The sequence below is a fragment of the Vanellus vanellus genome (genome assembly GCF_965231255.1).
Source record: "Vanellus vanellus genome assembly, chromosome: 2".
In the NCBI taxonomy this organism is placed as follows: domain Eukaryota; kingdom Metazoa; phylum Chordata; class Aves; order Charadriiformes; family Charadriidae; genus Vanellus; species Vanellus vanellus.
This window is the reverse complement of record NC_138906.1, coordinates 150,808,117-150,835,792: the sequence shown is the minus strand read 5'-3', so window position 1 is coordinate 150,835,792 and position 27,676 is coordinate 150,808,117. Positions and strand designations below refer to the sequence as shown.

The 27,676-nt window shown below is 41.3% G+C and overlaps 1 protein-coding gene across 2 annotated transcripts; it reads right to left on the bottom strand.

Moving 5' to 3' along the window:
* Positions 1–5,001: 5,001 nt before the first annotated feature.
* On the bottom strand, positions 5,002–26,593 carry EBAG9 (estrogen receptor binding site associated antigen 9). Of its 2 annotated transcripts, XM_082479803.1 has the most exons (8): positions 26,455–26,586; positions 20,140–20,315; positions 19,120–19,217; positions 15,560–15,638; positions 15,217–15,375; positions 13,019–13,126; positions 11,873–11,964; positions 5,002–5,324 (listed from the first exon to the last, which is right to left on the bottom strand). In XM_082479803.1, exons 3-8 carry the CDS (start codon positions 19,200–19,202, stop codon positions 5,204–5,206), a joined length of 642 nt encoding a protein of 213 aa, XP_082335929.1. In that variant the 5' UTR covers positions 19,203–19,217; positions 20,140–20,315; positions 26,455–26,586; the 3' UTR covers positions 5,002–5,203. The 2 variants fall into 2 exon arrangements, with proteins under 2 accessions (XP_082335929.1, XP_082335928.1); XM_082479802.1 differs by lacking the exon at positions 20,140–20,315 and having other exon boundaries at positions 26,455–26,593.
* Positions 26,594–27,676: the final 1,083 nt, after the last annotated feature.

Here is a 27,676-nt window from a genome sequence, read left to right as displayed (position 1 = left end):
ACTTCAACTACCCTGATATCTGCTGGGAAGGCCACACAGCTGGGCATGTACAGTCCAGGAGGTTCCTCCAGTGCATTGATGATGACTTTTTGACTCAGGTAGTGGAGGAGCCCACCAGGAGAGACGTACTACTGGAACTAGTACTGACAAACAAAGGACTGGTGGAGGATGTTAAGGTTAGGGGCAGACTGGGCTGCAGTGATCATGAGAAGATAGAGTTCAGGATTAAGTGCAGCATACACAAAATGACAAGTAGGGTTGAAACCTTAAACTTCAGGAGGGCTAACTTTGATCGCTTCAAGGAACTGCTTGGACAAATCCCATAAGAGAGGGCTCTAGAGAGTAAGGGGGCTCAAGAGAGCGGGCTGCTATTTAAGCATCACTTCCACCAAGTTCAGGATCGGTGCATCCCAAAGAGCAAGAAATCAGGAAAGGGAAGAAGGAGACATTCGTGGCTGAAGAGGGACCTTCTGAAAAAGCTCAGGTGGAAGAAGGGAGTTTACAATAGGTGGAAGAAGGGGCTGACTGCTTGGGAAGAGTATAAGAATGCTGTCAGGGTATGCAGGGAGGAAACAAGGAAAGCCAAGGCAGCCTTGGAATTGAAGCTGGTAAGGGATGTCAAGGCCAATAGGAAGGGTTTCTTTAAGTATATAGGAGACAAAAGGAAAACTAGGGAAAATGTGGGCCCACTGTTGAATGAGACGGGTGCCGTGGTGACAGATGATGCAGAGAAGGCAGAGTTGCTGAATGACTCCTTTGCGTCTGTCTTCACTGCTCAGGCCAGTCCTCGGGAGACCCAGAGTTTGTGGGTAACAGAAAGTCTGGAGGAAGCAACACTTTCCCTCGGTTGATGAGGAACAAGTTAGAGATGTTAGATAAACTGGATATCCACAAGTCCATGGGGCCTGATGGGATGCACCCTCGAGTGCTGAGGGAGCTGGGGGAAGTCATTGCTGGGCCACTCTCCATCATGTTTGAAAAGTCCTGGAGAACAGGTGAGGTGCCCGAGGACTGGAGGGAAGCCAATGTCACTCTAGTCTTCGAAAAGGGCAAGAAGGATGACCTGGGAAACCACAGGCTGGTCAGCCTCACCTCCATCCCTGGAAAAATGATGGAACAGCTTGTTCTGGGTGTCATCTCAAAGCACCTGGAAGAAAAGAAGGTTATCAGAAATAGTCAACACAGATTCACCAAGGGGAAGTCACGTCTAACAAATCTGATAGCCTTCTATGATGGTGTGACTGGATGGGTGGATGAAGGGAAGGCAGTGGATGGTGTCTACCTTGACTTTGGCAAGGCTTTCGACACTGTGTCCCACATCATCCTCACAGGCAAGCTTAGGAAGTGTGGGTTAGATGAATGGACAGTGGGGTAGAATGAGAACTGGCTGACAGATAGAGCTCAGAGGGTTGTGGTTAGTGGTGCAGAGTCTAGTTGGAGGTCAGTAACAAATTGTGTCCCTCAAGGGTCAGTGCTGGGTCCAGTCCTGTTCAATATAGTCATCAATGACCTGGATGAAGGGATAGAGTGTACCATCAGCAAATTTGCTGATGACACAAAACTGGGAGGAGTGGCTGACACGCCAGAAGGCTGTGCCACCATACAGTGTGACCTGGACAGGCTGGAGAGCGGGCAGAGAGAAACCTTATGAAATTCAACAAGGGCAAGTGTAGGGTACTGCACCTGGGGAGGAATAACCCCATGCATCAGTACAGGTTGGGGGCTGACCTCCTGGAGAGCAGCTCTGTGGAAAGGGACCTGGGAGCCCTGGTGGACAACAAGATGACCATGAGCCAGCAATGTGCCCTGGTGGCCAAGGCAGCCAATGGCATCCTGGGGTGCATCAAGACGACTGTGGCCAGCAGGTTGAGGGAAGTCATCCTCCCCTTCTACTCTGCCCTGATGAGGCCACATCTGGACTACTGAGTCCAGTTCTGGGCTCCCCAGTTCAAGAAAGACAAGGATCTGCTGGAGAGGGTCCAGCAAAGGGCTACAAAGATGATTAGGGGATTAGAACATCTCTCCTATGAGGAAAGGCTGAGGGACTTGGGTCTTTTTAGTCTAAAGAAAAGAAGACTGAGGGGAGAATCTTATTAATGCTTACAAATACTTAAAGGGAGGGTGCCAGGGGGATGGGAACAGTCTTTTTTCAGTGGTGCCCAGTGATAGGACAAGAGGTTAAGGGCACAAACTTGAAGTTCCATCTTAACATGAGGAGGAACTTCTTTGAGGATGGCAGAGCACTGGCACAGTCTTCCCAGAGAGATTGTGGAGTCTCCCACTCCGGAGACATTCAAAACCCACCTGGGCGCCATCCTGTGCAACCTGCTGTAGGTGACCCTGCTCTGGCGGGAGGGGTGGACTGGATGAGCTCCACAGGTCCCATCTAACCCTGACCATTCTGCAATAGGCCAAACTCATTTCAAGCCATGTTTTGGGCAAGCTCTATTTCACAGTGGTGTTTTTAAATGTGCTATTTAAGATACAAGGTGCTGACACTAGAAAAACATCCAAGTTGCTTCCTACCCTTAAAATCTTGTGGTCTGCTCAACTCTCATGACATTTAACTACGTTCAGCAAGAGGCAATGGAATTCCTATCACATTCCTGATAAAAGTCCTTGCTCTGATCTCTACCCAGCTCACTTCCAAGCCTCCGCCTTTCCTCCTCCATACTGCAAGGATGCAGACAGCTCAAGGTGCCCTTTGTAAGAAGCCTGAAGTACCTTGATAAATGCTCCAGCCCCAGACTTTAGGGGACTGGCCTTTGTTCCCCCATCCACAGAGGATACACCAGTTGTTGCTACAAACATACCACCTTCATTTTTTTCCTTTCTAATATTTCACTTTAGTCTTAGTCATGTTTCACCTGTATCCTGCTGATGCTGTATAGAGTAGCTAGTGGAGGACCATTAGCCTCCGAACAGTTCAACAAAAACTCCTGTCCTTTTTCTCTGAGTTCAGAAAATGCTCATCCCCAAACCCACAGATCACTGGAAAGTTGCCTCAAAGCATGCAGGTGGGAAGGACAAGCAGTTCGTAGGCTGAGGGTAAACAGCAAATTTCAGCCGGAATTCAGGTGCACAGGCACCAAGTCAGCACCTTCTGGGGCTGAAGCAACGCCTGTTGATAATCCCATTACACTTTATTTCTAACCCAGGAACAAAAATGCCTTTCTATAATATTCAGCTTAGAGGTACCCAACATGACTTTAAGATGCTGAAGACGCTGAGGCTCAGGCACTGTCCACCCCCCCACCGGAGTCACTTGCACCCTTACTGATGTCCACCCTCTCATAAGGCTATTCTTACCTTCCAATTATTCATTTCTCCTTCCTTCCCCCCTCAAATAAACTCTCTCCCCTAAACCGAACCTCTAGAAACATACATAAAACTGCTTTCATTTTTAGTATGTCCTACATGAGGAGAATAAGTGAGCATTTTGGTCCAAAAGCCTTGAGACAAATGAACTCAGGACATTGCAAACATGAACAACTATAGCAAAGTCAAGTAAAGGATGATTTTTCAGTCCTATTGGCAAGTCAATCCTCCACAGTCCTGTGAAATCCTCGAGAAAATATGCACAAAAGTTTATATTGTTGCCTTCTAAAATGTATTTTAAAATTTAAAGTTTCTCAAAGACTTCTTTCATATCTGAAAATGGCTGTCAAATCACTTGACTTTTGTACAAGACTTTAAACAACATTAACAAGCACACTAATCGTTTTCAAAACTTTTCTCCGTGACTAAGGCTATTAAAGGTAACTCTTACCGTCTTGTTTTTCAGTAACTTATCTTTTAAGCAAAACTTGTGTCAGAACCTACTAAAACTTTGTTTCAAATTCTATTTTTCTAGGCAGGCATGATCTATTCAGGTAGCCCCACACTCCTTCCCATTCTTTTACAACTTCACTGTTCCCTGGATGCACAGGGAACAAGTCTCAGGAACAGCATTTGCTGTCTTCACTCATCTGTCACAAGAGAAGAAATCCATACAGCCCATGAATTCCAGGATAATTGCATACACAGAGAAGATGGAGAAGGCATTCACTGAAGCTCTGAGCTGGACGTAAGAACCACACAGACTTCCCTCCTCCTGTACAGCTTTCCTTCCAGCAGACATTACATTCTTCTTCTTCATTAAAGCACTGTTGTCTTCTACTGCATACTCACCATGCACTTTACCAGAGGAATTCCAGTGTAAATACATACAGTAAGTGTACAAAAATATGGAATTTGAGAAGTGCAATTACCCAAACTGAGAATTTTCAAAAAAAAAAAATTAGCAGGAGGACACAGTATTATCTTCTTTTCAATTATACTACCTATCCAACAAGTATAAGGTGTGAGGATTTTTTTTTTCCTAACTGTAGGAAGTAAAATAATTTCTGCTAGAAATACAAATTCACCAGTACAAGTAAGTGATAAATTGATCCCCTATATTCACAACATCAGCCTTCGTAAGAAAGGAGCATCATGCACCACTGTTGTGCAGCAATGCCACCGCTGGCAACCACTGCAGTGTTGTATGTAAACTGGGCACGGTAGCACAGGAAGCTGCAAGTGACCAAGTGAGAAGAAATCCACTTTAGTCTTCAACTGTAACTTGTGCTCTACCATAGCATACTCTACCAGGAGTACATTTAGAGTTGCAGCTCATCCATAACAAGTTATTTTCCTCTGTGCAGATCAATATGATCTCCCATGGAAAACTCCAAAGTATTTATAAACACTTTTATAAAAAGGCAAAAGCAGACATTCTTTATGAGGCAGGAAGCAAAGGGTTCTTTAAAACTGTTTAATTACATGTTTCAGGTAAGCACAGACAATACAGTAGATTTCCCACCGCTGAATATTTACATTCTTTTCTCTAGGCTTGAGCTGTTCATTAAGAGTGTCTTTCAATCAATATCCTTGCTCAATCACTTTTGCTGCAAAGAAGGTGCTGGAATAGAACTATTGCAGGAAACATCATTCCATCCAAGGCATGATTTTCTGGGTTGGTTTTCTTTTTTCTCCTTTAAGAACCACCTACTAGTAGTTCAAGATATTTTGGGAGAATCTGGGCTTCCAAGATGACCTGAAGAATGCATTGAAACCAAGCAGTGTGTTGAAGTCCTAGAAATACTTAAATCAATACCAATATGTATGTTGTAGAGATGAAATTCTCTTTTTCACTGGCACTGCCATTGATGCCTGGTTTCTGTTAGGACAGTTTTACACCAATTTTGTTTTGTTCCTTTTTCATTAGCCTTTGGGCCTCTTTCTCCATTTTCTTCCGTTGTTGTTCTGCTGCTCTTTTTTCCCTTTCTGCTATCTTCTGTTGTCTGTAATTAAAGAAAACATGAATTGCTAAATAACATGGTGACATGGACAGTGGGGTCAAGTGTACCCTCAGCAAGTTTGCTGATGATACCAAGCTGTTTGGCAAGGCAGACGCACTGGAGGGGAGGGATGCCATCCAGAGGAACCTGGACAGGCTGCAGAGGTGGGCCCAAGCCAACCTCATGAAGTTCAACAAGGCCAAGTGCAAGGTCCTACATCTGGGTCAGGGCAATCCCAAGCACAAATACAGGCTCGGTGGGGAATGGCTGGAGAGCAGCCCTGAGGAGAGGACCTGGGGGCGCTGACTGATGAGAAGCTCAACATGAGCCAGCAATGGGCAATCACAGCCTAGAAGGCCAACCGTATCCTGGGCTGCATCAGAAGTGTGGCCAGCAGGTCAAAGGAGGTGATTCTGCCCCTCTACTCCACTCTCGTCAGACCCCACCTGGAGTACTGCATCCAGCTCTGGAGTCCCAACAGAAGAACGACATGGACCTGCTGGAGCGTGTCCAGAGGAGAGCCATGAGGATGATCCGAGGGCTGGAGCACCTCTCCTATGAGGAGAGGCTGAAAGAGTTGGGGCTGTTCAGCCTGGAGAAGAGAAAGCTCCAGGGAGATCTTATTGTGGCCTTCCAGTACCTAAAGGGTGCCTAGAGGAGAGCTGGGGAAGGACTTTTTACTAGGGCATGCAGCGATAGGATGAGGGGGAATGGCTTTAAACTGGAAGACAGCAGGTTCAGATTAAACATTAGGAAGAAATTTTTCACTTTGAGGGTGGTAAGGCACTGGAACAGGTTGCCCAGAGAGGTTGTTGAGGCCCCATCCCTGGAGGTGTTCAAGGCCAGGCTGGACATGGTCTTGGGCAACCTGGTCTAGTGGGAGGTGTCCCTGCCTATGGCAGGGGGGTTGGAACTCGATGATCTTCAAGGTCCTTTCCAACCTAAACGATTCTATGATTCTATAACATGAATCCAATTTTCAGCATGGTCATACCTTAAGTTCCTGTCAATAAATAGGTTATTATAACCAATAAAAACAGAGCTTCAGCCTACTGTAATTAGGCTCAGAACAGTTATTCTTTCATTGTGCTGAAGTGAGTGTATGACAGTTATAAGGACTAGTGCTATTTAGAAAAAAAGAAAATAAAATCTATCTAATGCCTTGAGTCACAAGATTACCCGTCTTTTCAAATTCAGACCAAAACCAGTTCTACTTGTCTGGAACGCTAACTTATGTCCTCCCTTTCATCATCAGTAGTTATCCTCTTTGTAATGAAAGTACTACAAACAACCCCATGCAGCGCTACAGACTGGGGGCGGAGTGGCTCGAAAGCTGCCTGGCAGAAAAGGACCTGGGGGTGTTGGTGGACAACCGGCTGAGCATGAGCCAGCAGTGTGCCCAGGCAGCCAAGAAGGCCAACACCATCCTGGCCTGCATCAGGAATAGTGTGGTGAGCCGGACTAGGGAAGTAATCATCCCCCTGTACTCGGCACTGGTGAGGCCTCACCTCGAGTACTGTGTTCAGTTTTGGGCCCCTCACTACAAGAAGGACATTGAGGTGTTGGAGCGTGTCCAGAGAAGGGCTACAAAGCTGGTGAAGGGTCTGGAGGACAAACCTTATGAGGAACGACTGAGGGATCTGGGGTTGTTTAGCCTGGAGAAGAGGAGGCTGAGGGGAGACCTTATCACCCTCTACAACTACCTGAAAGGAGGTTTTAGAGAGATGGGAGCTGACCTCTTCTCCCTGGCGACAAGTGATAGGACAAGAGGAAATGGGTTCAAGTTATGTCAGGGCAGGTTTAGATTAGATGTTAGGAAGCATTTTTTCACTGAAAGGGTTATTAAACATTGGAATAAGCTGCCCAGAGAGGTGGTGGATTCACCATCCCTGGAGGTGTTTAAGAAAAGGGTAGATGAGCTGCTTAGGGACATGGTTTAGGAGTGGTGGTGTTTTTATCAGGGTAGGTTAATGGTTGGACTTGATGATCTTAAAGGTCCCTTCCAACCTCACTGATTCTATTCTAAACATTTTCCTCATGATCAGATGAGATGATAACTTCTAATACTTCCTTGCACATGTTCAGGATCTGTGTTGTACTCTATTGTTCAGTAAAAATATAAACAATAGCCTTTAAGGAAATGAAAAAAAATATTAAAGTCTTCAGTTGTGTATCCTTTTAGCATTATATCTTATCACTGCTATAAAACCCCAAACCTCACTATCTGCTAGCTCAAAGCATCTGTCTACAGAAATAGGTTTCCTATTTCAACAAATACATTGCTGACTAGAGCAAAGGCAAAAAAAAAAAAAAACCAACACAAAACCCCACTCATTTTATTCCCCCACTTCAACTGGAACACATCACTGAGTGGCGCAGGGGTTACAACTGGATCCCTACTCCAAGCGGCACGCTGCAGCTCTCTTCTGTATTGCATAAATAGTAATAGAACAGTGTAAGGAGGTCAGTCCTGCTTTCGATTCAGTTTATCGGGTATAAAAAATTTGTTAAGTTGCTTGCAAGAGGACTTTAAAAAATAAGAAATCAAGCTTCATTAGCTTGAAAAGGCGAAATTTAACATGGATTCAGTAAGAATAAAGAATTGCTTATTAAAAGAGAATAAAGAATTCTAATTGACAATGCAGTAAGGAGTTAACTTTCAATGTACCTGAACTACCTGTGCACATCCACTTAAGTGTGTAAAACATAGAATTAAAAACTATCACCACCTGAAGCAACCTCCTCTGGTAGATTCCAACTATGGACAAATTGCATACACAAAAATATTTGAGGTACAAAGACTATATGTTATCTTTGTACTGGAAAGGAGAGGGACTGCACTTATTTAATACCTTCATGGTTTCCCTTGATTGATTATTAATGGCTAGAAGTTTTCCTATACTCTATTAAGCTGCTCTGCTGTCTATCATGGAAGAATGAAATTAGTCATTCACATCAGGATCCACCTCCCAAGTTAATGTAAGCGAAAACTACTTTGTTTTGTTTTTTGAGATCATGACCCACTACTCTACATTCCACCAGAAAGCCAGATAGTTGACAGTGCTGTCAGTCTAGCATATGCAGTGTAATAGTATTTGCCACTTTACAGTAGCAGATTTTCTTATATTCCCCACACCTCTGAACTGATACAGAAGGGAAGAAGCTGTATGTACACCAGCCAGCACGTACAGCCAGTGGAGTTCGAAAAAGCCACATGAGGTGTTAAGCAATGCTGCTATTTATTTGCAGTTCTGAAGCAAGGAAAGTCATAGCAGATCATATTTCTTCCCTCCCCCCATAAACTGCATGACACAGAACTCCTCTGCATAGAGAGGTGGGTTTCATGCCCTCTACTGGCTGAGTAATTTTACTGGACTTAAGTTATGCTCAAATGCAAAGAGACCTTCACATAACCTCAGCTAGAGGAACTGAAGTCAGAAAAAAAAAAACAAAAAACCAACAACAAACAAATAGCTTACCACAAAGTGATACCTTTCCACTACTCTTTTACTTGGTCATTACTCAAAACATTGATCTCTATTCCAAACTTCTTGTATGTTTTCAACATACAGTTACTACTTTTCATGGTCAGAAAGGTTTCATTTCTCAAAAAAGGAAAAGCCTGTGAACTGCAGCCATACGAGACTCACTTTTCCTGAGTTCCAAAACAAGGAGTTCAGCAGAGTTTGGATGGAACGGTATCAGTTGTTTAAACCCAGAAAGTATTCATTCCTTATGTCAACCTTGCTTTGTGTTCCTAACCCAAGTTATGTCCAAAAAAAACCCCCTAAACTTCTCTCATTGGTTAGCAGAACATGAATTATAGTCAGAACACTGTTAGCAGACATTCTTACTCCAGTATGTTTCTATTTACTGTATACCTTGTGAATAGCTGTAACAAGAATGATTTCACACCATTTGGTCTTTTACTTCAACACAAGTAAAAATGCACCAGCATTTAGCTTAACTGTTCCCACTGGTAAAAAAAACAAACCAACTTTGTTGGTATTAGGAAGTCTAAAGGTGAAGATAGGTATCTACAATATGCAGAAGAAACCAAGCTGTAACTAACTTCAATTAAGTTAAAGTCCAGTTTATTATCCACTACACTGATACATCACTGACTGAAAAATTTCAGTGCATCCCAGCCCAGAACCTGATGGGGAGTGGAGTAAAAAAACACCCCAAAACAGACTACAGAATTTCTCAGGCACCAGTAGCCTACTCCTCAGCAGTGTCTTTCGGCATGCTTGGATTCCAGGAAGCATTTGGCTTACCATACACGCTTAATTCAACTGTTACGCATTAAGTCACCAGAGACACCACAGGACACACTCTTCTCTGCTATTTAGCAGGCCACAGCCCATTTTTGCTTGATTGATCAGCACTCCATTACTACACACAAATTATTCCAGTCTAAGATACTTCTCAACACTAACTGAGCACCAACAGGTACCCAGATACAGCTAGCTAAGGGAGACCCTTACTTTTCCTGCACACTCACTCCATTCTCAATGATCACTGCTGGAGTACAGTCAGCATTAATGCTCTGGAGGGTTAGGGGGACTTTGTCCCCCATTTAGCAGTTTGAAATCTTTAGATCATTTTGTAGACCAAGATGCAGTCTTCCAGCATTAGGAAGAGACTCCAGATGACTTCCTTATTACAGTCTGTTGAAAACAGAACCAGGTCTGTCAAGTATTATACTTAAGTTTTATGTTAAATGTCAGGTGTTAATTACACCACAGATGTCTACTGCAAGAGAAACTGTAAACCCAGAAGGTATTTCCTATCAATCTTGCTAAAAATCCGCCAGCACTTTCCTCAATTAGAGAAAAACATGGTAATTTGATGTGCCATGAATAAAACAAAGGTTTTACTTCACACAGCTGGGATACAGCTTACACAATGATCAGTTGTACTGAAGTGGTCATTCATAGCTGGCCAAGCAGTCTTAATAGTTACAGTTCTGATAATTTTCTATTTATTTAAAATATTTGGACACATATACATCCCCTTTAAAACAAGTCTGGTATTCTTCAGTGGGGCCAGGGAAGAAGGCCATTTCATAGAAATGAAAATTAACCACTTGAGCTGAAACCTTTCAATAGTAAAGATGTCAGGCTGAAATCTTTAGAACAGCTTCAACCCAATTAGATGATACTTTGAAAAGTGGTGCTTGCGGGAAAACCCCAGTTCTATCGCCACCTAAGAGATTTCTCTTACTAAGTATCCTAGAGCATGAACCTGACAATTGGCAGACAACATATCTTTGACCATCCTGGGAATATCCATTACACAAATTTTACACTCCAGAAATAAAGTGGTATATGCACGCACCAGGTTATTTTTAGTAGCTAATTTTTATAAAACAAGTCCCTGCTTTGGAAAGTTTGAGTACTTCTTTTCACAGTCCTAAAAACATCTGTGATGCAATGTGGCAAGGGTTAAGTCAAGTACAACACGGCCTCTGCGGTTAGCAAAAGTAGTTGTTTCATTTCTCAGTTCAAAAAAAGCAGTATTTTTCATTGCCTTTCGTTTTCTTTGTCTGGTGTATCATGGATTCAGTCTCTAAAGTGCAGTCTACTGAGACTTAAGATCTTACTGAGCCTACTGATATTTTTTACAGGAAAGGGACTATCCTCAGAACAAAAACAGCCCAAAGGCACATCATTCATATATCACAAACGTCCTTCTTGTCTTGCACTGATGTATCATAGACCTGAAACAGTGTCAGTACTTAAGTTAAAAAAAACCCCAAGATACTGACCAGAAGGTACACATAAAGGTATCTGATTAAGTTTACAAAAATATTTGCATTATAACCCTATTCTCACATTAGGCTCCTGCAGAGCCAGATTGACAGAATTAGAATTAGTTGAACTTATTATCTACCATTAATGTACCAAAAGTGTGCTGCTGACTTCCCTCGTTTTATTCTACTGGTTGAAAAAAGTAAATTTTCCCAAATATTACAACAAATAGTTCACCCTTCATACCCCTTCTGCATGTTCTTAAGAGGAAAAAACAAACCACCACAAATGGAACAGGCAAAGTTTTCAGACTAACTTCGTGTGAGACACTGATTTTATATTCAAGCCTTATCAGCGCTCCTACAGGGATTCCAAGAACACGTTCTACCCTATCTAGGGGTACCCTATCTATCTATTTTCACTGTACAGCACATGGTTATGATCCTTTTTATACAGACATCCAGTGGCATTTTAATTAACCAAGTTGAAACATGTTATTTGTATGTAATAAATTGTTGGGGGGGACACACATTGTTTTTTGGGGGGGAATGGGACATTAATGTGTTGTTCCAATGTCTCAGTGATTCGCAGATTTCCCCTCCTCTACTAAACTGATTAGATTCAAAATGTATTCTGCCAAGTACAAGTTACATAGAGATTACATGCATAAAGATCATTTGTCTTAAGATTTGTTTAACAATTCTTAGTACTCATCAGAAAGGTGTTACAACAAACAAATATGTATTTGATTCTTTTACATGTTTAAAGCTTATATGGTGTTACATTATTTTCAGTTACCTAAGAACTTCTTCTGCCTGCCAGGCAGCATCTTCCTCTTCTTCCCAGGCATTAGTATTTTCTTGCCAAGTATCCAAGTCTCCCAGTTCAGGCTGAAACAAAAGAAGAGGTGCTCTAAGCACACGGAAAAATTAGATAACACACATTTATTTTTAACCTTGATGCTTCAGACTTCCAAAAATACTTGAGATGACAGTACTTCTCAGCTTATTGTCTGTGTTTTCCTCTGCTCTAATACTGACTTTGTCCAGTTAATTGTTGGAGGTTTTTTTGGATTCTATTGGTGGGTAACAAAGGAAGGAAGTACTGAAGTGCAGTTTTATGAAGAAGATTGAGCAGATGACATGAGTAGATAGTGTAAGAGATTTCTGGAAGTTGCATGAACAAACCAACATGTACATCCATGTGTTTGTGTGTCCAATACCACTTGACTTCTAGTGATTAAAAGCAGCACTCATTTCCTGAATTATTGTCATTATGGACAGTCTAAGGAGGTGGTATGACTGCTCTGTACTGCTTTCTGCCTAGACCCTTTTATGCACTACGTTAATCAAAGCAGAAGCTCTTTTAAAGAAGGCAAAGGGGAAGGGAGGGAGAGCATCTCCCACTAAACAGCCAGGCTGTTAGGTAACTTTTTTCAAAGGCTAAAGAGCAAAAATTAGGAGACTGTTAGAATACAATCCCTACAGAAAGGAAGGAAGAAGTAGAAAGTTAAAAATGAGTCCAAGACAATAAAACAAAGGTAAACCCAGAGGCTTAAAAAAAACCCTGAAAATAACAAAAACTAAAACCAACAACAACAAAAGACCAAAACCCAAACCTTCTACTCTTTTGTTAGGAACTTACTGTGTAGAATCCAAAAAAAGTGTGTAGTCCGTTGCTTTGGAAGACATGCAAGTATACAAGTGTTTGGAAGCTTCTTACCTTTTTATCACTGATCTGTTAAGTTTCTCAGTAGAATAAATCAGTTAAAATTAGATTAACTACTTCATTGCTTTGAACGAAATACTCAATTTTAAACAATTTACATTATTCCACAACTATTTCTCTTGCTCCCCACATGCAGACCTTCGGCAGACTATTCCTTCTCCTACAGAACAGTCATTTAACTGTCAAATACAAGATCAATACTCAGAGCATACTCACAGACTGGTGAATAAAAGGAATATCTTGTGTAGCTGCTAATCTGCTAGAAAATCCTGTGTTTCCCTCTGGAATCCCAAAATTTAAAGGCTCTCGTTTTTTAATAACTATCTGAAAGTATTAAAAAAAAGGAACAAGAAGTGGTTAGTCAAAGCACTGCACAGATTCCTCGGTGATTGTATAACTGTGCCTGCGAAGGTACAGATACACAACACTGCGCTGTGTCTCATACCTGCTCAGGTTCTCGAAACTGTACAGCCAAATGAACTGATAAGTGAGAGAAGCTAAATGCAGAAGACACAATAACACCCTCCTCCCCCCACTAGCTTTTTCTTAAGTCACATGGAAACCTATGACTGTATCAAGACAGAGAAAGGGCACAAAGAATTAGAGATCAAATAACCACATCTTCCAGTATTCATATGAGCTACTAGTTATTTGATAGATTCCTGGAGAAATCCTGCTTCCACAATAGGTCACTGTAAGACACTGCTCTTGGGGATAGTGGTGTCTGCACAGCTACACTGCTTTGGAACATGAGCTCTCTTAGCTACTTCAGTAGTGCATCTGTGCAATTTAAGTTTCAATAGCTGCAATGTAATTCACAATCACATCAATGGGTAAAGCGCTGTACTGATTTGGCTGAAAGACATGCACTGATGCTTCTCCTGAAAGGCTCATGAGCAAATTTAACATAGTTGCTAAAATCCCGTATCCCTTCCTTATCTTGACCTCAAGATAAGAACTTACTCACTTATTTCATTTAGCCACTTTAAGTCTCTGCTGCTTTCAAGAAAAGTAGATTCACACTTCCACTGACTGTACAAATGCTAGTACCAATGCAGGAAAGGAAACAGGACTAGACCATCTTATTTAGCGATGACAGATTCTGTTACTTGACTGAAGTTCTGTTTCCAGACACTGTAGTTACGAGCAGTAACACAAGTAGATTTCACCCCAGACCTTGGGGTTTATACTGAGCCCAGATTCAGCAGAAATACAAATACAAATTCATATGTAAGAGTGGTAAGAAGACCAAGTAAGCAGGAACCGTTCTTTACAGTGCCTGCAGTCATCCCTAGAGATGACTCTGTTTAAACTATACCCAGTATAGAGTATTCAAAACAGCATGGACTCTTGAGTTTTGTTCTGAATCTGAAGCCCATTCTATTAGGCAAAAAATGTCATTAGATACAAAGGAGCAGTCTACTTCTCCCCAGTCCTCCCTCTGCCCCCCAGATTTTGAAAGATCAAAATCCTTAGACGAATTTAGTCCACTGAATGCTGCAGATCCTTGAATATACAGAAAACTGACCCCAGTATCATCTCCAGTTCATAGGACCACAGCAAGATTCAGGTTGGAAGAGGCCCCAGGAGGTGCATAACCCAACCTCCTCCTCACAGCACTGTCAGCTCCGAGGCTGATGAAGGTACTCAGGGCTTATTCACTTGGGTCTTGAAAACTTCCAGAGATGGAGCCTGCACCACCTCTGTGATAATCTGTTCCAGTACTTGACTGCCTTTGTTACGAAAAAGGTTTTCCAATCACTCAAAGCCCTGTAAGTATCCAACTGGAAGATTTCCACATAGAAACAAAACTAGCAATTACCAGAAGTTTAATTAGCATTTATTTACGGTGCTGATGGTCTTGTGGATATGCCTTCTGTCTCATCTCCATAATAAAAATGGATATTTGAAGTGCAAGCTATTTTGAAACACCAGCTCCCTAATTCCAACCTCCCCAATATAACTTGGTGAAACAAGTAACCATTGTTTTCTGAAAAAGCAGTGCTGCTACCTCAGACTTCAGAAGACCAGGACATGGAATGTCTCTGTTCAAATAACAGAAGAGTATGGGCACAAGTATCTTACTGTAGTGGTTCCATTTTCAGAATTGAAGTGACTTGACATTCTCACAATGGTTCTCACATTATACTTCCCACAGTCTTCAGAGTATGGAATTATTCATGACCTTCCAATAACATTAAGACTAAAGATGTAAACATGAACTAGCATCACATTCCTTAAGATCTCAAAGAGTCAGTATTTTTAATTGGGCATACTAGATTCCACATCAGCACCTATTCTCACTTCAATAGAACAGCTTAATTTTACCAGCAGCACCAGCTGCCAATTTACTTACAGCATATTTTAAAGGTAGGAAAATCCTCCATAGGCATAGTTGAAAGTGCAATACTTACTTTTTGAGTTTTTCTTATAGTTGGTGTCATATCTTTGAAATAATCAGGTTCCATTTGTTCCAAAGGATTTTGCTGAGCAGCCACGTTGCCATTGCCACCTTCAATCTTCACACTGGTAGGTGCGTCTTCATCCCATGAAGACCAGTCTTCTACTTCAGGCTGAATAGAAGTATATAGTACAAGTTAATATAAAAAGACAAGTTTTTACTTGCAGATAGTATCTTGCTAAGGTATATACTTAATATTATATCTTTCTTAGATATATACCAATCCTGTTGTAGGACTGATATAATTACTCTGTTAAGTGATTATCTATTAAGTCACCTACCACTTAAGCAATTACCTGTTTAGGAACAGATGAATAATCCACTGTGGTTGGCAAAGTTATTTGGTCTCCACTTAACTTTCGCCCTCTTCCAGACCTGAAAGAAAAATGTAGGATTCCTCCAAGCTCTGAAAACATGAGCACTAAGTTTAAAAAAAACAAAAAGGAAGTCTGAGAACAGCACTACTGAAAATAGTCATGGCTAAAACATTAAGTGCTTAAGCTACCTTAGTATTAACTACTGCCAGTAAGTCTCCTAAACAAAGGGATTTCATCATTAATTTAAAGCGGTGTTCACAAGAATTTCAACATGTAATTTACTTTTCAAATTGCAGTGGAAATAGAGGAGAAGCAACTCTAAGAAATATGAAAATGGACAGATTAACTCAGTTATTTGCATACAGTCAGAATTTTTAGATTGTCAGTGCTTATGAAGCAAACATGATTGATCTACCTTTGTTCAAAGACAATAATTTCTACTGTAAACTGAGAAATCTTTCTACTTGTCTTAGATGTTAAGATGTGTCTAACAAATTGTTTTCTAAGCTGCTTGATTTGAAAGCTACTCTAAAGTACTTTTTCCTTCAAAGTCTAAACAGAGGTAGTACAAGATTATGCAAGTCAACAGCTTCTGTTCAATACATGCTTCTACTTACTTGAAGAACACTGTTTCAATGAAAGCATTTCAGCAACCATATAAAATAATTTTAACTGAAAACAAACACTAATGCATCACAAATAAACCACCTAAATATTTATTTAATGACAGCATCCAAAGATCACAATAACAGTTAAAATATTTGTAGCTGACATTCACTATATTTTAAAACCTTACAACACTAGAGAATGAAATTCAGGCTCACACGCATGTTTTCCCCAAGGAGTGTAAGCTCCTATAGCAAGACAGTCATGTAATTGACCATATGCTGCTTGGGAAAATTAAGTTCAGTTTTTTACTACCGATGAGAATAAAACTGGGAAACTTCAATTTTGAGTTCGCATCCCTTAGTTTTACTATTATAGAACATTCTGTCATCAACTCAGAATAGCTGAATTGCTTGTAATGCCACCTCTGCCGCATATTGGCGAGTGACTGGATATACCTTTCCTACTTTAAGCCAAATAGATTCTTCTTTAGGAACAATCAGGTCCTATCATCAAATTTCAAGCTTTATATAATTAACTCAAGCCCCTTTAGAAACTGTTCCTTTAAGCTGAAAAGCAACACAGGTTAGGGGTAAAGGAAAGTGAAAACACTGTTCCCTCGAACACATTAGAGACTTCTGGTTTTGACTGACTAGATTTAGTTGATGTCTCTAGAGGAAACTCAAGCTTGGAAGCATCCTCCTTCAGACCCATACAAAATACATACCTTTAATACTATTCTAAGCCATCGCTTCTGCAATTATATACATTTCCTTATTTATACGCTCGAGAAGACTCCACAAGTGGCTTATAACAAATATTCATCTAGCCAAAATGACTACAATGACAACGGTGAATGCAGAAGGAAACAGCTTCTATCATACAACATGGAAAAGAATATGCTAGACAGGGCAGCACTGAGGAAGGCTACGTATCTCCACTTCTACAAAGGGAACAAGATGCTTATAGGAAGGACTGCTTCACAACCATCATTAGACAGATACTGATCACTGCTCTCAATGCCAAATGCTTCAAGAACTCTTGGTTTTGTTTCTCCTTACTAAATAGCAGCATCCAAATTTCTCAGCTGGAGAACATAACTAGAGATTTTAAACAGAATGAAGTTTCATCTATTTTATACTTACATCTTTTATATCCTGGAAACAGTGGATTCAGACAGGATGTTGTTTATCAACAAAAGTTTTAACTGAAGAGGTGACTAGTATTATATGTAGGCTTTATTCTGACTAGAAAGATGCATGACCTCTACAGGCACTTATTTAAAATGAAAAAACTAATGTAACCTATATAATCTAAACTACTAGCTCATATCCATTGAATTAAAACACACATTTAATTAAATCACATTTGCTGGTTATCAGACATACTTATATGCAGTAGTGCACTACAGGAAAACAAAATTTATCAAGCTATGCTTTGCAGCTGACATTAAACAGGAGAAACATCTGTAGTTAATGGACTGAACTAATTTGATCCACTGACTAGCTTATGTGAAAGATTCACCTCTGTGCCTGGCAAGATCATGGAGCAGATCCTCCTGGAAAATCTGCTGAGGCACATAGAAAACAAGGAGGTGACTGGTGACAGCCAGCATGGCTTCACCAAGGGCAAGTCATGCCTGACAAATTTGGTCATCCTACTTTTTACTCCCAAGCACTTCCTCAGCTGTTCAAGGATTTAGTTCATTCAAAATTTGAAAAACAGGAAAATACTGTCATTACACCCCGTAAGCAATTATCTGCTTATAAAAGCTATCTTAACACGTAGAGACATGAAGGGTCCACATAATGTAGAATCTATCATCAGCTCAGTGTTTTGACTTCTTTTAGAACTTGAAAAGCAAGTATTCTTAATTTAATTTGGGATTCAAATCACAGAACCAAGGTTGACATCTATGTAGTTGTATGCAGCATTAAAATGTATCTTTTTAAAGCTTCCACTAGATCTGGAATCAATTTACCAACCAGTTGAGAGCTTCCTCTTATGGTTGGAATAAGTAGATGAATGTGAAACAAACAGTTATTTTCTGTCTACCACATAATCTGCATACGCTTTAACCTCACTGGCAAAGTAGTATTCATTGTACACAAAAGGAGAATATATTTCTCTAGATTGCTATTTGTTTATGTAAAGTAACATTCTGCAAGAGTGGCAAGAAGCAACAGTAGTTCACATGATAGCACAGTGCTAAGATCTACCTCAGGTACTCTGCTACTGTACTACTGAACTCTACTATACAATATTAACTTGAGGGGTTTTTGAATGCTTCTATGTACTACACTGCAGCATCCATGAGTCTACAACTCAAAAGAACATTAAGTATGACTTACAAGACTAAGCAAAAAAAAAAAAAAAATCATGTTCATTAAAAAAAAAAAAAGCAGTTCCCTTCAACTTTAATCACCGTCCTCTAAACTTTTGAAAGAATCTCCAATAAGCAGAAGAATCTGAAGTCTCAGATAACTGTTTCTTCACAAAGCAGGTTGGGAGTCACATTTATACGAAAGACTACTGAGTGATGACTGGGTGGATGCTGCCGTGAACCGAATCTCTTAAAAAACAAAGTATCACTTGCCAAATACTTCTAGAAAATGCGGAGAACAATTTTTCTTAAAGTTTGACGCAGAATACTTTTAAAAGGCAATTTTAAATGCCTGTCATAGCTGTTTAGAAAATACTTCTCATTAGAGCTATCATACAACAAAATACACTCTCAACTTTTGAGCTCTGAAGAAATATGCAGATTAAAGAATGAATTTGACTTAGTTTTTATGTCTTGACTGTTTTCCAATTAGTAAAATCAGAAATGGAAAAAGTGATAGGTGGGTGTTGGGAAAGGAAAGAAGTGCAAGAACCACAAGAACCTGTAATTGAAAAAGAAAAGGTAACCAAATTAAATAAGACATGTTTACCTGCATATTAACTTTTTAATGAAAGAAAGCACTGCTGCCAGGCAAGTACAGATTTTAAAGAGTCGAAACTGTGTTATGGCCATGGTGAGAAACCCTTCCTGCAAAAGAAAAGAGTTAGATGTAGAGGATTATACATCTTCCCATAGTTCTTAAAGTCAATTTCCTTAGTTGCTGATAAGCAAGGAGCATTCTGTGAAACTATATTAATGCAAGCAAAGAGAGGTGGTACCTGGAGCAAAGACGCTACCTGCCTACTAGCTGAACATTTCACTGACATAAATAATAGAAGTACCTAATATATACAGTCTTTAAAGAAACAGCATATAATCACAGGTAAAGTCACAGTTAAGGATACTTTTAAAGGGGAAGTGCTGGCAATCAAATGCAGTGACTGTACAGCTGATCCGTTTTAGACACTAGCAATAGCACTGAACAGTAGCAATGCAAAGAGAACAGAATAACCATCAGTAAGAAGCTCACACTTGCTTAAGCAAGTCTTGCATAAGCAAATTATAAATGTAGTCATTAAGTCAAAACCCCAAATTGGCCATTTAAATTTAGTTTCCATTTTAATGGAAATGTACGATGAGAACAAGCATTGTTTATTTTGGAACTAGTGTCACTGAAAAATCATCAGCAATGAAAGACTCTGTTCATGCTGTGTGCACTACAGCACCAGTTAACCCTTAAGTCTATCAATATTCCTATGCCAGACTGGATCATGCTAGTAAACACAGCCAAGAAAAAAAATTGTCTTTGGCTGAATCAACTTATGTTGGCAGCTATTTTTTAGCGTCAATTGATAATCTAGATAATTTATACTCAGTATATTATTCCAACAGATCCCCTCACATAGGTACAGACTGAGTCAGAATAATCTGCTGTAATTCAATGATCTCTTTTCTCTGTTCTACAGGTGAAGATTTCAGAGTAAAGAATAAGAGGTTAGGCTTAACAAATATCTTTTCATTATATACATCTACACTTGTAACAATATTTTCTGTTGCAAGTTTAACATACCTCCTGGTGAGAAGAGAAGGTAGCCCTGTGACATTTTCCTCAGGCCATGAGTATTCCATGGAAGGACAGCTTGATTTCAAATATGCTATGGCATTTAAATCACTTTTTATAGTCCAGGCTTTAAGTTAGGAAGAGTCAGGAAGGTGGATCATTAGGTAGGCTGCTCCAATACTGTCCTGAGGATTTTATTAAAAAGTACATAATGGGATTTGTGAGCTTCATGGAGCTTAGTTTTTTTTTTATTGGTGCTCATTTGCTAGATAACATAACTAGTATTAAACACTATAGTAATACAGTACTGGAAATATTGCTTCACATACAGGCCCTTTACTGTAAAATGGAAAGTTTAAGTCAGTAAGTAACCACCAAATTACAGACCATATTACTAAGCTCAGGAGAAAGTCCTCATAGGACACACCTCACCTCTACTTCAGTAGTAGCATTGACTCAATCTCATTTCATGGGAGACAAAAATGTATAGAACCTTATACAAGAGTGGGCATTAAATCGGCTCTGCATCTAATGGGAACAGGAAACCATCAGACTTCCCACAATGAAGCAAGAATGGTAGACATCATCCAACACATTTAGCTTTTAGTTTTAAAGCTAGGACTATCATTTTGTCTTGTGCTCAAGCACTTCCTTACCTTCTGGAATAGGCAGTTTTGACAATATCTAGGTGACAGTCAAGAATTTGAACGATTCAGAAATAGTGGAAGTTAGTGAAAAAACAGCGGATAGTAACTAGATGGACAGTTCTCTATTTTAAAGGTAGAAATTAATGCAAATTAACACTGCATTGGTGGAAGAAATTGTTACTTTTAAAAGAGGCAGCTAGAAGTCATCTACCTGTGATTTGAGGTATGAAGAACAGGTGACCTGCTGAAATAAGAGTAAAGGTACATCTTTTCTAAAAGGAAGCTTGTTTAGAAGCTCTCCCCACTCTATCAGAATTCACTCTTCTATCAGCTTGGGGGCCAGGAGTAGCAAAGTACTCTATGTTAGAAAGAGTAAAGCCATTTTCCCCACTGTTTAGCCTACCTAACTGCCACACTGGACAGTCCAGGCAGATCCTAAATTAAAAAACCAAACTATTGCTTGAAAAGGTTGTTTTAGGAAGCAACCATTACTCAAAAACCTCTGCAGATTCAATATTATTTGTGCACAAGTTCAAAGGACTGGGAAGTTTACTACCTGAGTGCAAAACTAAAACCAAAACAACTTTCAAGTGCATCAGTTACATGTATGTGTGTATATACATAACCCCATTTTTTCAACTCCATTTTTTTATATATCAAATAGCATACTGTATTGACTTCTCAATATAAGTTTGAACAACTAAAAAACCAGAATCCATAAGAAATCTGACTTGCAAGCTTGTGAAGTCCACTGCTGACAGGAGTTAGCCACCAGAAGTTAATCCATTTTTCCCAGGTCATTCCTATACATGAGTGACTACACTTCCAATACCACCAGTATGCCTGTTTGGCAGGGTTCAATAGCTATTGTCACTCCCGATAACAATCAGATAACTTGTGCCTCTCCACTTTTTATGCGTCGTGTAAAAATTTCAGAGTTATGATGACAGAGAGAGACACACACAATCGCATAACACATTTGTGGTAGAGCTGCACTTCACTTCAACTGTGGCAGTGCTAAGCCCTTCAAGACAGTAAGTACTGTTTTGCCTGCCTCTTCTCTGAGCTTTGACTGTAGTCTTCCCAATTAATTAAGCTCTGTACACTACAGATTGTCAGATGCACAACCAGCCTTTTGGCAACCATTTGCTATCAGCTAGTCATAGTAATATTAGCAATCATCCACCTTTAAAAAGTACTTTCGGTGTATCTAGTTTTTATACTGCTAATTAAGATATGAAGCAGTATATATGCATTAATTATAGCAATATGCTAAAAGCTGTTTAAAATAGCACCTTGAACCAATTATTGGCTCAAGATTAGGCCAAGTCAAGCATTCTCCCCAGTGTCTGAAACAGCACTTGAAGCATTTGCATTGCTGCTCTAAAGGGCAGTACTATCCAAAAAGAAAAGTTAAAGCTAAGCTAAAGGCTTTGAGTTTTGTTTGGTGCCTTTTGGGGAGTGTTTTGTGTTTGTTTGTTTTTTGTTTTTGTTTGTTTGTTTTAAGTTCATTCATTTTCTCAAAAGTAAATAATTTTATATTCTGAAGCAGTTGTATGAATACATGGAACCTTAATATTTCCTGAGTTCACTGCAAACTTAATTCACCTGATACCATTACACTAAACTTGTTAAGTGAAACAGAGCGTTCATTCTTTTCTTGTCCATCCTTCTCAAACACTGGAAAGAAGCCCAGCCGTGTATCTTCCTTATCTGAATAATGGGAACCAAACAGCGTAATGCTAAATGGCAGGGCCACAACCCTCTTTCTTCCTTTTCTTCTCTTAAGCCTTTCCTTGATAATCAATCCCAAAAGGAACTACAATTATATCAGCAGCCAACTATGATGCAGGACAGCAGAGAGACATAATACAAAGTCACAGTGCTCCAGCCAGAATCCCAGAACATTTCTTAACAGATGGAGACAAAGGTGAAACACTGGACTAGAACTCAGAAAATCTAACAGAGTTGTCTGTCAGCCTGATACAGCCTTGTGCACATCGTACCTCATGCCTCAGCTTCCCATTTGTAAAACGGGATAGAGCTTTCCTTCTCCCATTATTGAGATTGTTTCTAGTGTATTGCATTTATCACATTTACTTTCAACTGAACTTTTAAGTTACATTAAAACAGATATAAATAAGCTAATAAGTCAGGACATGAATCCTAATTAATTTAATTCTCACAGTTGATGCAACAATTTTGTAACAGTCACCAAATTTAGAAGGCAGTATGAGCTACGCAAGTCAAACTCTAGCTATTGGTAAAAAGTCACAGCAGTTGCTCACATGGAAGGTCAGCAAAGAAAGGATTAAAGCATGGCAGCAGCAAGATGTTAAACACATAAGAGCCAAGTCAGAAGAAGGAGGCAACTTATCCCTGAAAACATTTTATGTATCCATAGAAGAAATATAGTGAAGGGAGGGAAAGTTCAGAAGTTTACTGAAACATTTTTACACTGCTTTCAGCTTGCAGCAGTGGCCTTGTTAGAACTCCTGGCACCTCTGACTTCACTGACACTAGCCAGCAAGTCATTCACGGCACACAGTCCAGCTGAGTTAGTCAACTATGGTGCAATACGCAAGAGACTCACAGGCCATCACTGTACAATAAGCATGCTGTCACCTGGAGAAGCACTTCCCCTTTCACGCCTAATTGCACACACAAATACCGCTTAAACAATATTTCAAGAGATAGAGCCTATTCTAAAATAAAGTCACTTTGTGGCACTAAAAATGCTTTAGAGACTTGTTTTCTCCTGGTGAGCTCATCTCCTACTGTCAGTGGAAAAGATGTCAAGACGCTCATATTCCAGAGCACCTATCCTGCTCTCCTCTGTTCCTCTACAATGCTGACTGATTTGTACTATATAGTTGTCTTTAGATATCATCACCTTCAAAATGGAATTTCTGCCTTGAATTACCAGTGCTTTGTGAATTGATTACATTTTCTTTCACATCAGCTCATCTGTGACTCTAGAATAAATATATAAATGCATCTTGGAAACAGTGGCTTCAAGTTACATTAAACACAGCTAGCTATGTAGCCAAAGGATGCCACCTAAATCAAGACTAAAACTAACTTGTCTGAAACTGAAAGGTTCCCCACCGACTACACACCTACATGAGCATGCAAAATGAGAACTCCATTTCCTAGTACAAAAGACTAACATAGCCTTGAGTGCTTACATGTGGCAGCACCAAAACGCCACAAAAGCACCACTGAACCAGTATGTTTTCACTAGAACAACTGATAAAAACCTAGCAAGTACTATACAGTTAGTCCAAAGTTTCAGTGGCAAGGACAGGACTTCTTAAAAGTCCATTCTGTATGAAATTTTAAAAAATTAGAGTGACCACATCAATCTCAAGATGCCCAAGTGGGTTTACAGGGAGACGGATTCTCATGAAGATTAGTAGATAGAGCTAAAAAACCTGTTTCTTTTCAAGCACACAAACCCTCCTCCAAACATTTGTGCATTACAAGATGTACAAAGACATTCTGTATTTTAAAAAAAGCAATGTAAAGATTCAGGAATAGCATTGAGTCAGGTACTGAAAGACACAACCATCATCTCATGCATTTCAAAGACAGCAACCATGATTCTGTAGCCTAATGAGGCGGTTCCACTCCCCTCTTCCTGATTGATTTCCGCATTTGTTTTTTGTTTGGGTTTGTTTTTTGTTTTGTTTTGTGTTTTTTTTTTTTAATCACTTTATATAGAAAGAGAATATTGGGAACACTGAAGGAGGAGGAAAACACTTACTGAGTTGGATAAATAGATATTAAATGGCAGCATGACTGAACCTTGAAGCCATGCTACTATGACATTACAGAGAAGCAGAATCCAAAGGGAAGATTAAGAGGCATCTCCTCTATCTAACTATAGATTGGGGGATATCCGTAAAAGGCACTGTAGCGTCAACACTATTGCTCCAACTTCCAGTGCAAGCACCCTGACTATGCACTTGTGAGGTAGCTGGAAGAAAAGACTGCTCACTCCCATAAATCATAGGCAGAGTAAAGTCATCCAAGGTGCTCAAACCCAGGAAGATATTTCAAGACTATCAGGACCTGCAGAACATATCAAAATTCAAGAAGGAATGTTTGTCTTTCTAACTAAAGGCAGTAAAAACATAGGAATTGGCGCATACTGGTAATTCCTAAGTTATTCCTAGACACCCAACACTGTTATACAACATATGGAGCTTCAATTTGTTTAAAAGATGCTACTAGCCATAAAATTTCTACAGTAATACCACCCCATCTCAGCCCTGACTCTTTATGAAACTGAATATAGTTCCTATCTTGTTAATAATGTGAACTCTTGAAGCTTTCTGTTCAGAATTAGAATAAGTTCTATTTACAAGGCAACATTAGTTAAAAATAGAAAGTTTATGTCCACTGACTAATCAGTCATTCTTTGACAATTCCTTATCTATATATGCTGCTGCCTCCTGAAAACCAGCATACAGAACATAAAGATTGAAGTCATGCAATCCCATGATACTACACTACAACTTCGTTCCCATTTACAAGAAGTTTTTGACATAATGCACTAATTCATGTAACTGATTTCGCAACACTGGAGAAAGTTCTAACGCAAAACCGGACTTTAAGAGACCCCAGTTCTGTTCCAGTCCTTATTGGTCATCCTGGATTTAAGTTATCTGTATCTGCATGCAAAGCCAGAGACAACAGTTTAACACGCTGTTACTACCACAAAATCACCTTGCAACATCTGCTGTCTCAACAAGCACCAGCTATTTACAATCAAGATACACTATAAGACATGCTGTGCAAAACGGCTTAAAAAAAAAAAAAAAAAATTTTTTTACAGGGCACACCCCTATTTCCAGGGTACTCAGAAGGACTATAAAGCAGCAAACTATACTATTTTTCACTAGATGTTGAAATGAGGCACTTACATTGTGAATTCATGACCATGAAATAGTGCCCCACCATTCTACAGAACAGCCCAGGCTCCAGTGCTATTAGAGACCGCACCAAGGCCAGATGGTAGCACTTAAGTTTTCTGTGAACTGTTAAAAATTCTTAAGCCTTTATGGGTGGACTAAACAACTTTAACTTTTATGCAATTTGTCAGTCAGCATGCACAAAGAAAAAAATCAAACTAGGTAACCCCACACACTGCAGTCCCAGAGTCCCTAGAAACACCAAAAAAAGCTTAACACAGCACTCCCCCCCCCGGTCTTACAGGACGTACTCACCCCCCCACACCCCTCTTCCACAGGGTGCCAGACCTCCCAGCCCCCAAACGCTGCCTATCTACTCATCAGTCACTTCATGTTTTTCCCAGCCTGTGAGATTTCCCCTCCCCTTTCGGCACCAGAAGGGGCCCAAACCAGCCGGGCAGAGACTCGAGGCAGCCGCAGGCCCCTCGCTTCCCAGGGCGGCCGGGCAGGCCCACAGCTGGGCGAGGGCCGGCGGGGCGCAGGTGAGATAGCGGCCACGCCACCCTAGAGCCGGGGCGTCCCCAGCACGGAGAGGAACGGGGCGGAGGCGTTACCGAGGCAGAACCGCGAGGGCCTGCCCTGCGGCGGGAAAGCGCCGAGGTCGGACCCCCTGCCCAGCCGCGCCGAGGCGAGGCGGGGCGAGGCGAGGCGGAAGCGAGCACCCGGCGGCGAAGGAAGCGGCTCCCCCCCCCCGCGCTCACCTGCCCCGAGGAGGAGGGCTGTCCGAAGGGCGAGGGGCGCCAGGGGCCGAGGCAGCCGCTCCCGCAGCCGCCGCCCTCGCCAGCCGCCCCTCATTCAAAGCCGAGCGCGCACCGCTGCGCCGCCGCCTCCCGCGCCGCCATCTCGGCCTCCTGTCACCCGGGAGACAGGCCCGCCCCTTCCGGCCGCGCCTCTTCCCCTCGCGCCGCCAACCGCCGCTCGCGCCGGGACTCGCCGCTCCCGCCCTGGGCCGTTGGGCCAACGGCTGCTGAGGTGGTGGCGGCGGCCGGGACGGGGCGACGTGGCCTCTCTGCGGGGACAGCGCTCGACAGGCAGCACCGGGCTGCCCCGCGGCCCACCCTTACCGGCAGCCTTCACCGTCTCCTGCCCTCCTTCCCCCCGGCGGCCCCGCACCGCGCCGGGCCCAGCAGCGGCCGCCTGGCCGCTGGGGGGGGGGCGGGGGGGTTGAGCCGGGTCTTTGTCACTTCGGGGAACTGCGATAACAAAGCGTTGTTCTTTAATGTTACCGGGGTGTTGCATATGTGGTTGTAAAAGTATTCCTGTGTGGTTAACTAGATGCTGAGCTGTGAATTTGGAAGCTACAAAAAAAAAAAAAAAAAAAAAAATCGCTGAATTAGCTTCTGACAGGGTGTAGCCTCGGCTGGCAGTGGGTCTTGCCAGGTGTCTGCATTCATCCAGATGCTTCAAAAAGTGCTTGTGCATGTTAACTGGCAGGCCTCTGGGTACAGCGTATTCAGTCTTTGCTGATGCGCAGAAAAGGGACAGAGGAAGATGCTAGGTAATCTAATGTAAGATTTTCTAGAGCTCTATGCATGCCTCCATTTGCATTACATTCAGCAGACTGGGTAGATAAGGTAAAGGGAAGCTTTGTCACCTTCTTGCTGGGAGGCCTAGTCAACTTCTAAGAAGACACTTGAAAAGTCCCATCAACTCAAAACCATACCACCTAGTTCTTTCTGCTCTTTAAATACCATCCCTTAAAGACTTCCTGCCAGTAGACCTAACTTGCTGGCTGCTCTTTTCTGTACTGTAGCTTCAGGCAGTGAAGGACTGGATACTGTTGTGGGCAGGCACTTGTGTCATATAGGGTTCTTTTGTTTCCCTCTTCCCATGGCCTGACAGACACAGGTGCATGTCCCCAACTCTTCATCAGGAAGCAGGCCGAAAGGGACAAGGGGCCAAACATGACGTGGCTGGCAGCAG

Bases quoted from the DNA above. Each gene is read 5' to 3' on its own strand.
- EBAG9 (XM_082479802.1), bottom strand. From the start codon at position 19,202: ATGGCCATAACACAGTTTCGACTCTTTAAAATCTGTACTTGCCTGGCA. The intron at 15,376-15,559 runs GTAATTGCTTAA...ACTTCTATTCAG, and splicing joins ATTCATCTGTTCCTAAACAG to CCTGAAGTAGAAGACTGGTC. The intron at 5,325-11,872 runs GTAACTGAAAAT...CTTTAATTACAG, and splicing joins CAGGCAGAAGAAGTTCTTAG to ACAACAGAAGATAGCAGAAA.